The sequence below is a fragment of the Neofelis nebulosa genome, chromosome 7 (genome assembly GCF_028018385.1).
Source record: "Neofelis nebulosa isolate mNeoNeb1 chromosome 7, mNeoNeb1.pri, whole genome shotgun sequence".
Lineage (NCBI taxonomy): Eukaryota > Metazoa > Chordata > Mammalia > Carnivora > Felidae > Neofelis > Neofelis nebulosa.
The window spans coordinates 53239095-53253693 of NC_080788.1; the positions used below are offsets into that span (position 1 = coordinate 53239095).

The following is a 14599-nucleotide window of genomic DNA, read 5'->3' on the forward strand; positions in this document are numbered from 1 at the left end:
AGAAGAAAGATGAGAAAGGAGATAGGGAAGAGATCCTGGAAAAGCACTAGTAAATAACTTCAGCCATCACATTATTTCCTCAAGGTCACATCTGTATAGGTGTTCAGTGTCATGCTGACACTGACAAGAAGTGACTCACCAAGATGACAAAAGTTCTGAGCTGGGCATTTGCCATCCAGTGGGGGAAGATGGCTCAAAATGGACCCTCAAGATATACAAGCCCTTCAGACACTAGCAGAGGGGCTGATGCCATCTGGCCAATGTCTGGAATTGAAGGACAAATGGGTGTTCTCCAGAAATGAAAGCATACTCTAAAGTCACTTCTTGGGGAAATACTTATTACAAATTTTCCTTCTGGGGCTGACTCTTTGAAAAGGAAGAGGAAAAACCAGAAGGCAGTGCAGAACATCTGTCTGGACAATAACAACCATAGAAAATTTGCCCATTATTATCTTCCTTGAAGATTAATCAAAATTAGAGATGAAATGAAATCTTCAGTTAACTTATTTTGGTGTACAGGTAAGAGAAAGGAACAAGGCAAAATAAGGACTTAGTTTTTTAAAAAACATATCCGTTTCTAAGTGTGTTTTGGGCCCCTGTCTGCTGTGGTCCAATGCTTAGTTTACTTTAACTCATTTCAAGACTGAAGCTGAAAGTGTCTAAAAAGCAAAAATCTGAATTGTTTTTAAAAGGACAAATTATGAGGGCACCTGGGTGGCTCTGCTAGCTAAATGTCCGACTTCGGCTCAGGTCACGATCTCATGGCTTGTGGGTTCGGGCCCCGCATCGGGCTCTGGGCTGATAGCTCAGATCCTGGAGCCTGTTTCGGATTCTGTGTCTCCCTCTCTCTGCCCCTCCCCTGTTCACACTCTGTCTCTGTCTCTTTCAAAAATAAATAAACATAAAAAAAATAAAAAAATCAAATAAAATAAAAGGATAAATTATGTTATACACACTGTTCCCACTAATAGAGGAAAATAAATGTAGCCTTTTTTTGTTTTTTAAAGATTTACAATAAGATTTGAGGCTGAGCAGGTCAGGCAGGGAAGTTGACTTCTCTCTTCATCTGCACAGGGCTCACCTCAATGTCCCAAACACGTTCAGTGACTGTTTGCTGAACAAATAAATGAACCCTCTGTTAACAAGAAGATTAAATTATCCTGAAATTCCACCTTTCATGATTATCCTTTCCTAAATATTTCTATGACTAGCATACTTCTTTTGAAAAAAATTGATGTGAACTCTTTTCCCTGGGGTTACAATAAATTTCATTGAAGATTGCATTTAGAAACTGAAAACAGGAAGAAAAAAACCCCACCCACACATTTCCTGGAATTATTGTTTCTATTCCACATAGTCAGAAAACAGTGTTTACCTGAATCAATACTTTTCAGTAGTGCATAGAAGTTTGGGAAATATTGGAGTTCCTCAAAGTTGTCTTCATTGTAGATTTTAGTTCTTCTTTCCAAGCCATTTGTCAAGGTTAAGGTATTAGATACTGTTTCATCATTTTGTCCATTAGTAAAACCATCTTGAATTGCTGCCATTGGAGTCTACATTGGGGGGAAAAAATCAATAAAAAATAAACATTTTGTTAGAGCTAATTACATTTCAGCTTGATTCTTTCCTCTTTTGTGCCCTTGAATGTGAAGTGAAATAACACCTCCTCCTTTGCAAGCTCCTGTAGGATCAAACACTTTTCCAGGCATATGGGCATCTAGCCACATAGAAAGGTCACTGGGGCTGACAGACATATGCTTCACCTGAGGACCCTGGCTCCTGCTCCTGGAGAATAGACGGAATTTCTAGGTTCCCACTTGGCCAAGTTCTCCTCTATCAGTTCTCATGAATGTCTTCTCATAAGACTGCTTTTTACCAAGCAGGAGAACTTTGAAGTTACAGAATATGTGGTGCCAAGATACAGGAAATCATGTGAGAACATCTAACACCAACAGAGCAGTCACACCTTGGGGACTTCTCCGTGAAATGTTAAGAGCTATCTGGAAGGGTACACAGGACACTTTTCTCCCAGACCTGATCCATTTCCAGTGTTCTGCATCTTAGTTAATGATCCATTGTCCATTCAGCGGACTAAACAGAAATTTAAGAGTCTTCCTTGTCACTCCCTCTTCATTTCCTCCATATAATTCATCAGTAGTCTTGTTGGCTCTACTTTCAAGATTTATCCCAAATTTGTACATTTCTCTCTTTCTCTATTACCTGGCTCTAGTCCAAGTTGCTTTCATCTCTTACTTTCTAACCATGTAACATCAACCACTTCCAATCTATTCACTGTATTTTCCATGTTATAGCCAGAGTTATCTTTTAAAAAGTATGGTCACATAACTCCTTTGCTTAAAGTCCTGCAGTGTTTTCCCATTGGTCCTACAATGAAGATCAGAATCCAAGGCCCTGCCTGGTCTGGCCTGGGTCCACCTCCCCTGGCTTATCTCTCACTGCTCTCTCTGTGTGCAGCCACCCTGCCCTTGTTGCAATACTTAGATACTCCACACATTCTTCTCTACACACGGCCTCTCACGGTCACAGCCTTCAGTGTTTGGCTCAAGTCACTTCCTCAGGGAAGCCTTCCCTGAGCCTAAGTCCAGAATAGGCTCCCTTTTTATGAAGTCTCATAGAACCACGTTTCTTTCCTCATAGCACTTGAGGCAGTTGCAGTGAAAATATGTGAGTATTTGAAGACCATCTACTTCTTCCATTAGACCTTAAGCTTCGTGAAAGCAGGGATTCTATCTTTTGAAATAAGCATGTACCTCCAGTGCTTGGTTCATAATTGGTACCTCAATAAATATTTATTGAATGAATTAATATTTCATTTGCATCGATGCATTTAAAAGACATGAGCAAACAAGTCAAGCATATGAATGTTTTAGAGATGGGTGAAAAAGGAGTACAAAATGGGAATGAAGGAAAATACAGTAGCTGTGTCACTTTCAGTTCAGATGGTAAGCTTGAGTGAATGTCATGAGCCCTTTGATAAATCAAAAATGTTTTGGGTGGATCTTCAAAAGCTGTTTAAAAAAATGAAAGCTGGTGGAGATTGGAAGTAGAGAGAGCAAAAGAGAGCTGTTATGCTATCTAGTAAAAAAAAATGCAGACCCGATTTCTGTTTTCTAGCCTCCTCTAAAAGAGGATTGTAAGCCTATACACTCTTTTTCCTTGTATTTGGGATAAGACGTTGGAGGGGATGAGGAGCCATGGGTCTAGGTGCTGTGATGGAGAAAATAGGAGAGGTGAAGAGTTTGATTTTTTTCTTATATATAACCCTCTTTGGTCAGCTCATCTAGAGTTTTACAGGGAATTCAAAGAGCGGAGAAAGATTTTTGTAGCTTGGCTGATGCAGAAGAAAAGATGAAGAGGCACAGAGTCCAGGGAGGGGAAGGAAGGATGGATGACTAGTCTAAGTAAAGGACAGTTCCAGGCCTCTGAACCAAAGAAAAGAGGAACGAGCAGGTGGAAGAGCACAGGATAGAATGGCGAAGCATATTCAGGCAACTAGCTCCGGGGAGTATACAGGCTGGTGTGGCAGAGGACCAAATCAACCCAAGTTTCTGTTTTTGGGATCTGGAGGCAGATGATGACATTCTGTGAACAGAAGTTGTATACCGAAAGAGCTGCGAAATATTTGATTTCAGTTCACTGACATTATACAAGCAGTTGTTTTGTGGAATGGTTATAACATTGCCACATAGCATTATGGATTAATTTACTGTGGAGTATAAGACATAACCTTTACTGTGTAATATAGTATAACCTGTATCTTCATTTTCAACATAGAGTTGATTTATATATTTTAACTTGATATTTTGTGAGTATATATTTTATGTGGGTTAAATGTGTTACATACTCCAAATCTTCCCTGGCACCAAGTGAGGTATTACTTATATACAGATTGTATTAATTATATACAAATACAGGTGGACACATACATTCATGCACATGCATATATACACATATCCATAACATATGCATATGAATTCACATATACATACCACTTTCTCTGGTATTTTTCCAGCCTGACTTTCAGTCACGCTTATGGGTTTATTGGGTTCCTCCTCATAAGTGTTGGCTTCCTTTGAGATCAGTTTTTGTAAAACCTCTGCTACTTCATCTTCTAGTGTGTGTGCCTGGCTTTCTGTGATCTGTTAAAAAGTAAAAACATATGTAACTATTATTCTCATATTTATGATTAAAAAATCTAGACTAAACTCTGAACTTGAACACATTTTTACGCAATGAGAGAATCTTCTGGTCCCTCTTTCTAGATAGCCCTTGTTTATGCCTCTGTTTGTTGTTGGACATTCCCCAGAACTCCTGGGAAAAAGTGCCTTTGGGTCATGCAAGTGATTAGCCTGTCTGTTGGAATCTATGGAACACTTATTTCTCAACCGTCAGCTACAAGTCATGACTAGGGAACCTCTGAAACAGGCACATTTAGGACCTTAGTAAAGCATGTTAGGGCTGTATAAGGGCTGGGAGCCTGGCTGGGAGAGGATCAAATTGAAGTGCTTACAGTTTCCCAAACATGGCATGCCTTTGTTCCTGTTATTCTCTTCTCATAATTCACGTATATTTTACTGCTGCTGGTTAAATCCTAATGATCCTTTTTTTAAAATGTTTTATTTATTTTTGAGAGAGAGGGAGCACAAGTAGGGGAAGGGCATAGAGAGTGGAAGACAGAGGATCTGAAGTGAGTTCCATGCTTATCAGTAGGGAGCCTGATGCGGGGCTCGATACCATGAACCATGAGATCATGACTGGAGCTGAAGCCAGTTGCTCAATTGACTGAGCCACCCAGGAGCTGCCTAACTATTTTAAGCTGACTTTAAACAGTTCCTTCTCTGAAGTTCTTCTTTATTGCCCAATTGGATATGGCCCATCCTCTGGCATGCTGAACTGCTTTTATGGTTTTGATGCAGCTTGCACTGTGGACGTGTGTGTATTTGTGTGGCTCTTCTGGTAGACTATAAATTCCTAGAGGGAAAGAATGTTGTCATATTTGTCCTCAAAACCTACAGTGCCTAATATAAAGTAGATGTATTATAAACACTTGGCTACAACTCAGATCATGTGGCTTGGCTTCTTAGTAAATTCCAAACTGTACTAAGAAATGGGTTTATTCTTATGCATGACTTACTAGGCCAAGATTCAACAGTTTAGAAACAATCTTGTCAAATACTCCTCTGTCATTTTCCTCATAAATCCTGGTAGCAATTTTCTGGACAATGTCTTCAGCAGTTAAAGGAGTTCCATCTAGTTGATGAAGGCCATCTGGATCATCTAGGCAGAGCAATCACAGTTTCACATTATAGTTATCATAGGCCTATTTCAGGATCATACTATACTTACAATCTATACCTTGTTCTTGTACACTTAGATATATTTGGAATGTATTTATGATACTGCTTCATTCACATAAATTGTTGGTTTGAAATATAATTTTGCTTAAAGTTAAGAACCTATGATGATAATGGAAATTCTGAAATCTTCTTACGTGACTATAAGAAAAAGGAAGATCTGAAGACACCACAAAAGGCCTCTCTATTTTTTATTGTAATAATACAAACAAGATTATACTTTTAAATTTTACAGTATGCCACATTTGTATAGTATGCTATATTGTTCAAAACACTCTTCTACATATTATATAATTTGATATTCCATTTCCACACAAGGAGTAGACTGGTAACATCCACATGTGTATTTCTTCTGCTGGCAAATTCTTGGGCTGATGGTGGGGGAACCTGCCTCACACCCAGAATCAGAGAGGGTGTATTGAAGATTTTATGACTTATCTGGAATAAATATTTACTTCTAACTGAACATGTGTCAGAACTCCTTTATGGAAGACAGCTTAATGTGATAAGCCCCTTACTCCAGAGAATAGGGAACTTACTTTATGTGTATGAAATTTAAACTTTTAAAATGAGACAACAGATTTGAACAAAGCAATATGTAAATCTATGTAAATCTCTGCAGAGATGTTTGCAAATACGTATCCTTAGCTTTCCTGGGAATACACCAGCAACATTACTTCAGAGTACAGCAAGAGCCCATCCTGAGGAAGGACACAGTAGGGTTGGTGGCATATCCAAGAGAACTCTTGGGGAATCCGTTTGTCTTTTGTAACCTACACCACATCAAGCAATATGTTAATATGTGCAAGTTTACAAGGCACTTAACTCCTCCTGTCACCTCTAGCAGATCTGAAAGATCAGAATTTTAACCCATGATACCACTGTTACCTCTATATCCTTGGATGACTGTAAAGGGAGATAATAGGATTATCTGTTTCATGGGATTCTTATGCAGATCAGATGAAATAAGATGTAAATGTTCCTTTAAACTGCCAAGTACCATATGAAAGCTAATGTGCAGTATTATATGAAAGCTAAATGTCATTATATATAGTGGATTTGTACATGAAAAAAAGGAACTATGATTATCTTCTAGAGAAATGGAAATTGAGTCTCTGGTCAAATTCCGCCCCAATAATTCTGATCATATTTACTCAAAGAAAGAAGAGCCTAATATTTCTAATCTGATCCTGTCCTTTTCTTCCATGGCTTTGGAGATTCAGACAAGGAGTTTCTCTCATGACCTTTCTTCTAGAATCTATACACCTGAAGATATATGCTGCCTTAGGCAGAACAGTTTCTTGTTGTTTGAAAAGAAGCTTAGGAAACTGAGTAGGGTGATTATAGACGGAGAACTGGAAGTTTCCTGGTAGTAGATTATTGCTGAACTGTCAACCAATCCATTAGCTATGAGCCCTTTGAGCCCTGTGTACCAGAGTGACTAATAAGCAGAAAAGACCCTAAGGAAAAAAAACCCATAAGTTCAGTTCCCCTCCAGACTGACTGAAAATTGGGTTCATTATCCATTTTTTTTTCAGGAGCAGAGATTATTATTTAGGTCTGATGCTTCCATTTGTGGGTTGTAAGACTGACTCTAGGGATTAATGTGAAGCAGAAACTGCCCAAGGTCTGTGCAGAGGTGGAAAAATTTATTTCCCTTCCCACTTAATCCCTTAGGATCTGAAAAAAAGGAAGCATACTGTTTGCCTGCTGGAGCTGGAAAATAACTGAGATGACTGTTTTTCAGTTCATTTACTTCATAACAGGGAGAACATAAGCAACACTCTGAAGAAACAGCCTCTTCGCTTTGCTGCACTGCTGCATTCTCTTGAGCCAGGAACTTAGGACTCCACTAGCAGACCTTTGCTAGATGAGGTTAAGAGTTGACCACTTGGGCATTGCTCTTTACTTTCCATTGATTTTCCCTGGCTTCTCTAAAATGGACAGAATTACTCAGAGTGACTTCTTTTTTCTCATCAAGGAGTATTTTACTCTCCTACATATACCCTCAGAGGGAAGCCAAACATGAGTTCAATGTTCATAACTTTTTTAAAGCAGCTACAACATCCTAAGTGGGTGTGAAAGGGCCATCTTCCAAGTCATCATCTTCCCAGTTACTCTTTTAATCCTTGGCATCTATTATGGCACTTGACATTCATTTGTCCAGTACATTTTTATTAAAGTCTTAATATGGGCCAGAACTGGAAACACACTGATAAATAGTTTAGGCATGATACCTAACTACACAGAGCTAACTGTCTAGTTCAAGTCTGAAACATAGCAATTGCTCAATGAATGTCTGTTTGGTGAATGCACTCAGGAGCCCTGAAACACTGCTTTATAAAAGAAATTTGGAAAAATCCTGAATCACATATACTGTAGAAAACACAGAAAAGGAGAAGTGATGGGCCCTACAAGCCCATCTGGAGGTTTCCTAAAAGTGTGAAAGTACCCTGCAGAAGTTCGGCTTCCTTACTCTCCCTTCTAGGATGTAAGTCTACATGCCTCTGAGGTTCCAGTTAACTTTGTGTTCCCAAACCCACCTGGTTCCAGGATTCCCAAGGTATGAGAGGAGACCAGTAATTCACTCATAGAGCCCACTCTCTCCAACAATCTTCTCTGTAATTTCAGGTGGACTTGAATGACTCCTAGGGTAAACCTAGAGCTGTCAGGGCTAGTACTTCGTAGTTATAAACCCATTTGGGATGGTAATAAAATGTTGAACTATTTAAAATAAGTTACTCAGGTTAGTGGTTGGATCACAAACAGATCTATGCCTCTGCCTGCATATACAACCAGTTTGACCAAAAAAAAAAATGTAGTCAAACATTAGACTAATTAAAAGAATTTTTTTAAATCAAATGGTCAGTTCAGTCAAAGTGGTTGAAACTATTTTATATGAAGCTATACCCAGTGTCTATTTCTAGTCTAAATATTTTAGGTTAAAAGTAGAATTCAAAAGAAATTTCCTTGAGTAGTATGCTATATGAAATGTTTCAAAATACAAACCATCTCCCTTATCCCATTCATATACAACACACTTCTGAATTTTCCTCAGCCTGTGATATCCAATGAAAGTCAAATTTAATTGATAGTTGTGTTCTGGTGGAGATAACCAGCATAATGCTCTTGTGACCATGGAACATTAAAGAAAATCTGTAGTCACTCTTAAGCAGTGGTCCTCAGCACAGAAAACACACTCTCTTCATCAATGCTTAGGTACAATAGTTCGCTTATTCCCTTGTATATATTATTTTATTTGTTCATTCATTCATTTACTCATCTATTCGTGCAGTGAATTCGTAAGCATTCAGACACTGGAGCTACAATGTTTCTGTACTAGTGAAGTTTTCAGTTTAATTAAGGAGAAAGGCAGAAATCATAAGTAGACACACTTAGGAATGTAAAATTACAAATTGCATTAGGTGTCACGTGTGAAAGGAACAGGTTTCTATCAGATCATGTGTATTGGATGAACACAGGAACCTGTCCTTGCAGGACCATGGAGGCCACAGTAAGGCTTTTGGTTTTTATCCCAAGAGAAATGGGAATCTACTAATGGGTTTTATGCAAGAGTGTCAAGCTCATACTTGTATGTTGAAAAGATTACTCTGGCTGCTATGAGTTGGAGAAGGGCAGAGTGGATGCTGGAAAGTCCATGAGAAGATTTTGCTGTAGTTCAAGTGAGACATGATTAGAGTTTGGATAAGGTGATCAAGGATGGTGATCTTGGTGGTGATCAAGGTTAGAGGGATAAAACCCTACTATATATATTATATAATATATATACATTATATAATATAGATCATTTATATGTATGATATGTATGGTGTGTGTGTGTGTGTGTGTGTGTGTGTGTGTGTGTGTGTGTGTGTATAAAGTACTGGTTGCCTGCTGGAGCTGGAAAACAACTGAGATGACTGTTTTTCAGTCATATATGCAGTATATGAAGTCTGATATATACATACATATATATGAAGTCTGGGCTAATGTTAGGAGACATCAGGCTATGGATGGTAATTAAGGCCATGAAAAGGTTAGAATGACCTATGGAGAAAGATATGACTAGGAAGAGAACATTGAGAAGAAAATAATGATATTTCACCTTTTCTGGGGAATATTTTTTGATTTAATTAGTTGAGAATTAAAGATTTTTTTCTTTGTACTCATAGTTAAAATAAATTGGAATGTTAAAATGATATTTAATAGCATAAAATATAGACAGCAGATTTAAATTGATTTCAAAGCATCAGTAAAGGAAACTTAAAAAGAGAAACTAAAATTTGGGCTTCTGTGGAGCTTAGGCCTCACAGAAAAAACTGGGCTTTTTCTTCATTTTGGTCCTGACTAATAAAGGACAATGAATGTATAATGGCTGTTTTTAAAACGTAGGACTTTCTCCTAACCCACAATGGGAAACTCCAAATTAGAGCAAGCAAATAGGAAGCAAAAGTTCTTTTTCCTCATTTACCTTGAAATTTATGATTCAATCCGCTCTTAGTAGAATCATAATCATCAATCAGTCTTCGATTCTTGGTTGAATCGACATCTTCCACATTCAATTTATTATCATCTGGGGAGCTTCTTATGGATTGTCTTTCTTTCTCAATTTTTTCCTTTTCCGTTATTGCCTTTAGCAGGTTCAAGTTATCAACAAAGGAGTAATTGCTTTCACCTGGCTTGTTTTCTAGAAGAAAAGCCCCCAAGCCCAACACATCCACTTTAGTTAAGATTTTCATAACCTACATTATTTAAATTAATATCAACATAATTTCTTTTTACCTGGAGGGTATGTTTTTTTAATCTTGTCTGCCTCTGCTTCAGCAATCTAGGAAGTAAATTGGAGATAGACCTGATTTTAAATCATTGCTCCCCCACTTATCCAATATGACAGCTAAATGATTCAATCTCTGTGGGATTTAGTTTTCTTATTTGAAAATGTAGATAATAATTTCTGTGTCAAAGCACTACCACAAGGATTAAATGAGATAAAATAAAGGGCAGATGGTCTATAAATATTAATTCCCTCTCCTATAATATTGGTGAGAGATAAATCTCAGATAAATTAAGCAGCCTTACAATAGAATGGATGTGATGTTGAACTTACTGGGTTATTATACAGTCAGTCTTATGTATTATACAGAATTCTATGTATATAACTGTCAGGATATACAAATTTCCAAAACTATATTTTCCATCCTAAGTTCTGTCAATGTATTATTAAGCTCTTGAAATTTGTGAATTCAAAATAGCTAAAATGTTACAGCATAATTACATTAAATATAACTAAAATAAAATGAAATAGCGTTTATAATTTTACTTTTGACCTACCTGTTCATTCAAAGGTCTTTCTGCACTTAATTCGCTATTATGTAGAGGTTTGTCTAGAATCACCAAACACAAATATAAATTTAATTGTGCACTGGAAAGACACACTATGTCTCTTACTACATAAAATCTCCAAAAAAGAAAAACAAATATTAAGATAAATGTTTTTGGATGACTGTGGAACAAAAATATGTATTAACAAAGATAATCAAGATAATACAATAACAATCTTTATCAACGTTGCCTTGCTTATTATCCTGGTGTACTTACTGAGTTAATAAAATTGCACTTTTATTTTTCTGCCCAGATATCTAACATATAGTTCTAACACTTGGCTCACCAGCTGTTTTCAACTAGATAGAGCATAATTTGGATTGGCATTATTAGCACATTAAAAGCTCTTTTATCATATACTGCACATATCATGAATAAAGTATCGGAGAAAGGTTATAAGACAACTAGAAAAAAAAAATAGACAAAAAACAGGCCACTTTGTAAGGCAGAAAAATCATCCCCCAGTCCCGTTTCAGAATAAGGTATTTTAAAACAACCCATGTTATTACTCTATCATTCAAAAAGTGTAGGGGGAAAAAAATCTGCCTTCCTGCTCTAAATTCGAACTGATTTCTGTCAATATGCACGGATACTGTCTGATCAGAAAACGAGGCAAGGTGATTTACAGTTCACGGGATTATACCAAGCTTTACCTTTTCGTGGCGAAATAAAAGGGAGATGGGAAGAAAAGTGTCCACGTACCTTGGCTGCCTCCCGGCTTGGGGAAAGCTTGAATTGGGCTGCTTTGGAGCACCAACACCAGAATCCAAGTGCCGGTCCAAAGGAACCCCATTCTTCTACGCTTGGCTTCAGATACAGCCTGGCGCCGGGCTCCCTGAGCTGTGGCTTTTGTTATGAATGAAAAGGAGGAGTAAAAACAGGAAGAGCTAGGAGGGAGGGTGTGGGGAGGGTGAGTGGCAGGGACCCAGCGGCCGGTGGAGCTCCGCGCGGCTGCAGAGTAAAGCGATTAGAAAGGCTCCAGGCGCTCGGGAGTCAGGTCCTCAGGTGGAGGAGAGCGCTGTCCGCCGTGTGGGTGCTGAAGTTCCTGTGACGCGAAGCCGGCCGCGGGTCCGCTAGGGCGTAGCCTTACTCTCTCTCCTTCCTTTAGAGGAAGTGAGGAAGGAAGCGCATGCTCCTTGAGAGCCAGAGGCGGGAAGGGATGGCGTCAGCGACACCAACGCTACTCCAATCCCCCGAGAATGTAAGGGGGGAGGGGAGACTGGCAGGCTAGCGTATTTTCTGTGCCGCAGTCTTACGGGTGCCCCTGTGCTCAGGGTCACCTGGATTGCCATAAGCTTGGACGTCATTGTCGTAACTTCCCAACTAGACGTTACCTCAAGGACCAAATGACTTCCCTGCTCTTGCACCTGTCAAGGAGAGATAACCTTGTATGAAGGTTTTTGCTTTGGGATAGTCTGGGATATCTGCCCCAGAATTCCTTCTTTCTGTTCCACCTGCTGTACCCAAAAGGTAGATGTAATTCTTACATACATTCGTAGAGAAGCCCTGCCTTTGTGATTTGAGTTGACATACAAAACGTCTCTCAGTACTTTTATTTCTTTCTTAGCTCTATGCAGTCTTTTGAATTGGGAAATTCAAGGAACATTATTTCAAATAGTCAGATTGTTGTTACACTTTCTTACTGTCCTAGATGCTAAAACAGAACGAATAAAATTATTTGTTTCCCCAAGCATAGATGTCCTCATCAGTCTTGAGTAGGTAAGCATCAAGGGCCAGTTTCATTGTGAAATTCTCCCTTCCCCACTAAGGGGAAAGCTTCCTCTTCATCACCACAAGTGCCGCAAAACAAACAAACCAAGAAACATTTCTGTAAAATTCTCCCCCAGGATTCAATTATGCCTAAGAGCCTGGCTGTTTCAGAAGTCTTTGAAGAGAGAAGATAGTCACAAAAAGTATTTACATCATAACTGGGTCAGGAGGTGCTTCCTACATTCTGAGAATATTCCCCGAAGCCTAACATTATTGCATAAAAGGAGTTATCAAAAGACTTTTAAATGATGAATACAAGCAACAGTAATGTGAGCAGGGTGCTGAGTAAGCTCTTTAGTTTCTGATTTTTAAACAGAGCTTGGAATCTTTCCTTTGGACTGTGGCATGCTGGGAACCAGTCTGAATAATGACCAAATAGAAGGATTCAGCACAATCAGGCCTTTGATTTCTGCACCCTTGCTTTTCAAGGAGCAACTTAGTCATTCAAGTACCTAAAAACAAACAAACAAACAAGCTAACAAACAAATCTCCCTTGTTCTGAAGGTTTTTGAGTTTGGAAGTCACTCAAATACTTCCCTTTAGAATCTGAAGAGTACTTTCAATCTAACAGCTACTTCAAGACAAATAGTTTTTTCTTGGCACTGATAACATAGCATTATTATCCCAGCATACTAGTATACTGCATTAAAAAAATCATCACAATTTATAATCTCAGCTGAGTGAAGGGTAAATTTCCTTAGGTTCCTCTTCTTTTTTATTTATTTATTTTGAGAGAGAGGAGAGAGAATACCAAGCAGGCTCGCACTGTCAGTGCAGAGCCTGACACAGAGTTCAAGCTCAAGAACTGTGAGATCATGAACTGAGCCAAAATCAAGAGTCGGACGCTTAACTAACTGAGCCCCCCAGGCACCCCAAATTCCTCTTCTTTAAAACAGAGAGGACCAGCTCTGTTTACCTCATGTTATTGTGGGGATCAAATGGTACATGTTTTAATCAAGTGATTTTGATGCCAAGAATATTTTAAAAGACACAGCTTAAAAATAAATCATAAAATATTTTCAGCATTTAAGAAACATCACTGAATATTATGTGAAATAGTCATTCACCAATCCTGACACTTGCTGTATTGCTCAACTGATTCCTCAGTCTCACTTTATTCTTCTTTTCATTCTCCTCCATTTTTCCTATTGATATACAGTTGACACACAATGTAACATTGGTTTCAAGTGTACAACATAGTAATTCAACAACTGTATACCTTATGCTGTGCTCACCACAAGCGTAGTTACCATGTGTACATCGCTATCACAATACCACTGATTACATTCCCCATGCTGTATGTTTCATCCCAGTGACTTATTCATTTCATAACCAGAAGCCCGTAACTCCCATTTCTGTTCACCCATTTAGCCTCACTCTCTTATTTGTCCTGTTTCTGACTCACTTCTCCCCTCAATATGCTTGCAGTTGAGAGAGAGGCTCAGGGTAGAATGAAGGTAAGAGATGGCTACTGAGCACATTGCATTGCTTACCCCCCAAAATTTTAAAGGTGTTTAACCTTTCTCTGCCATTTGGAATCAAGGCGACTGTATTAAGTGGACACTGAATGTAGAAACATGTTATGTTTCTGATCAAATCACCATGGAACACTGAATAAACTGTAAGGCATGGATTAGTTTATATTCCTCAGTCCTATGGATGTTTCTGCTGGACACAGTGTAGGTCTGAATGAAGTGATCCTAAGTTTCATTTAGTCATTTAGCAGATGTTTATTGAGCACTTGAAATGTAGCAAGTATTAAGATAATTGTTGGGCACACAAAAACAAACAAATAAGATGGCCACTGCTAGTCTTACAGCCTAATAAAAAGAAAGGACTGTGATTATAACAACACAACTATTTACTGACTGAGTGACAAATCCTACATATTGATCTCATTTCAATGTAAGTGAGCAAATAAACACAAAAGCGTGTTATGGGTCCTCTGTTTTACATGCAGAGTTCAGGTAGGGTGCAAGTAATGAAATGGATGGTCAGGCAAGGTTTCAAAGAGAAGATATCTCTTTTTTGTTAATAATAAAATATTAAAATATTTGATTATTGTGTGTAAG

The 14599-nt window shown here is 38.4% G+C and overlaps 1 protein-coding gene across 2 annotated transcripts in view; it reads right to left on the reverse strand.

Annotated features, from left to right (window-relative positions):
• Nucleotides 1–11903, reverse strand: part of SCG3 (secretogranin III) — a 34526-nt gene extending 22623 nt beyond the window's left edge. Inside the window, exons 1-7 of one of the 2 annotated variants that reach the window (XM_058737727.1) lie at nt 11460–11903; nt 10707–10759; nt 10158–10203; nt 9847–10062; nt 5156–5298; nt 4011–4160; nt 1376–1553 (exon numbers count right to left, since the gene is read on the reverse strand). In XM_058737727.1, the coding sequence (XP_058593710.1) occupies nt 1376–1553; nt 4011–4160; nt 5156–5298; nt 9847–10062; nt 10158–10203; nt 10707–10759; nt 11460–11550 (877 nt within the window). In that variant the 5' untranslated portion in view covers nt 11551–11903. The remainder of the gene's footprint in view (nt 1–1375; nt 1554–4010; nt 4161–5155; nt 5299–9846; nt 10063–10157; nt 10204–10706; nt 10760–11459) is intronic. The other variant, XM_058737728.1, reaches the window with a different exon arrangement.
• Nucleotides 11904–14599: the final 2696 nt, after the last annotated feature.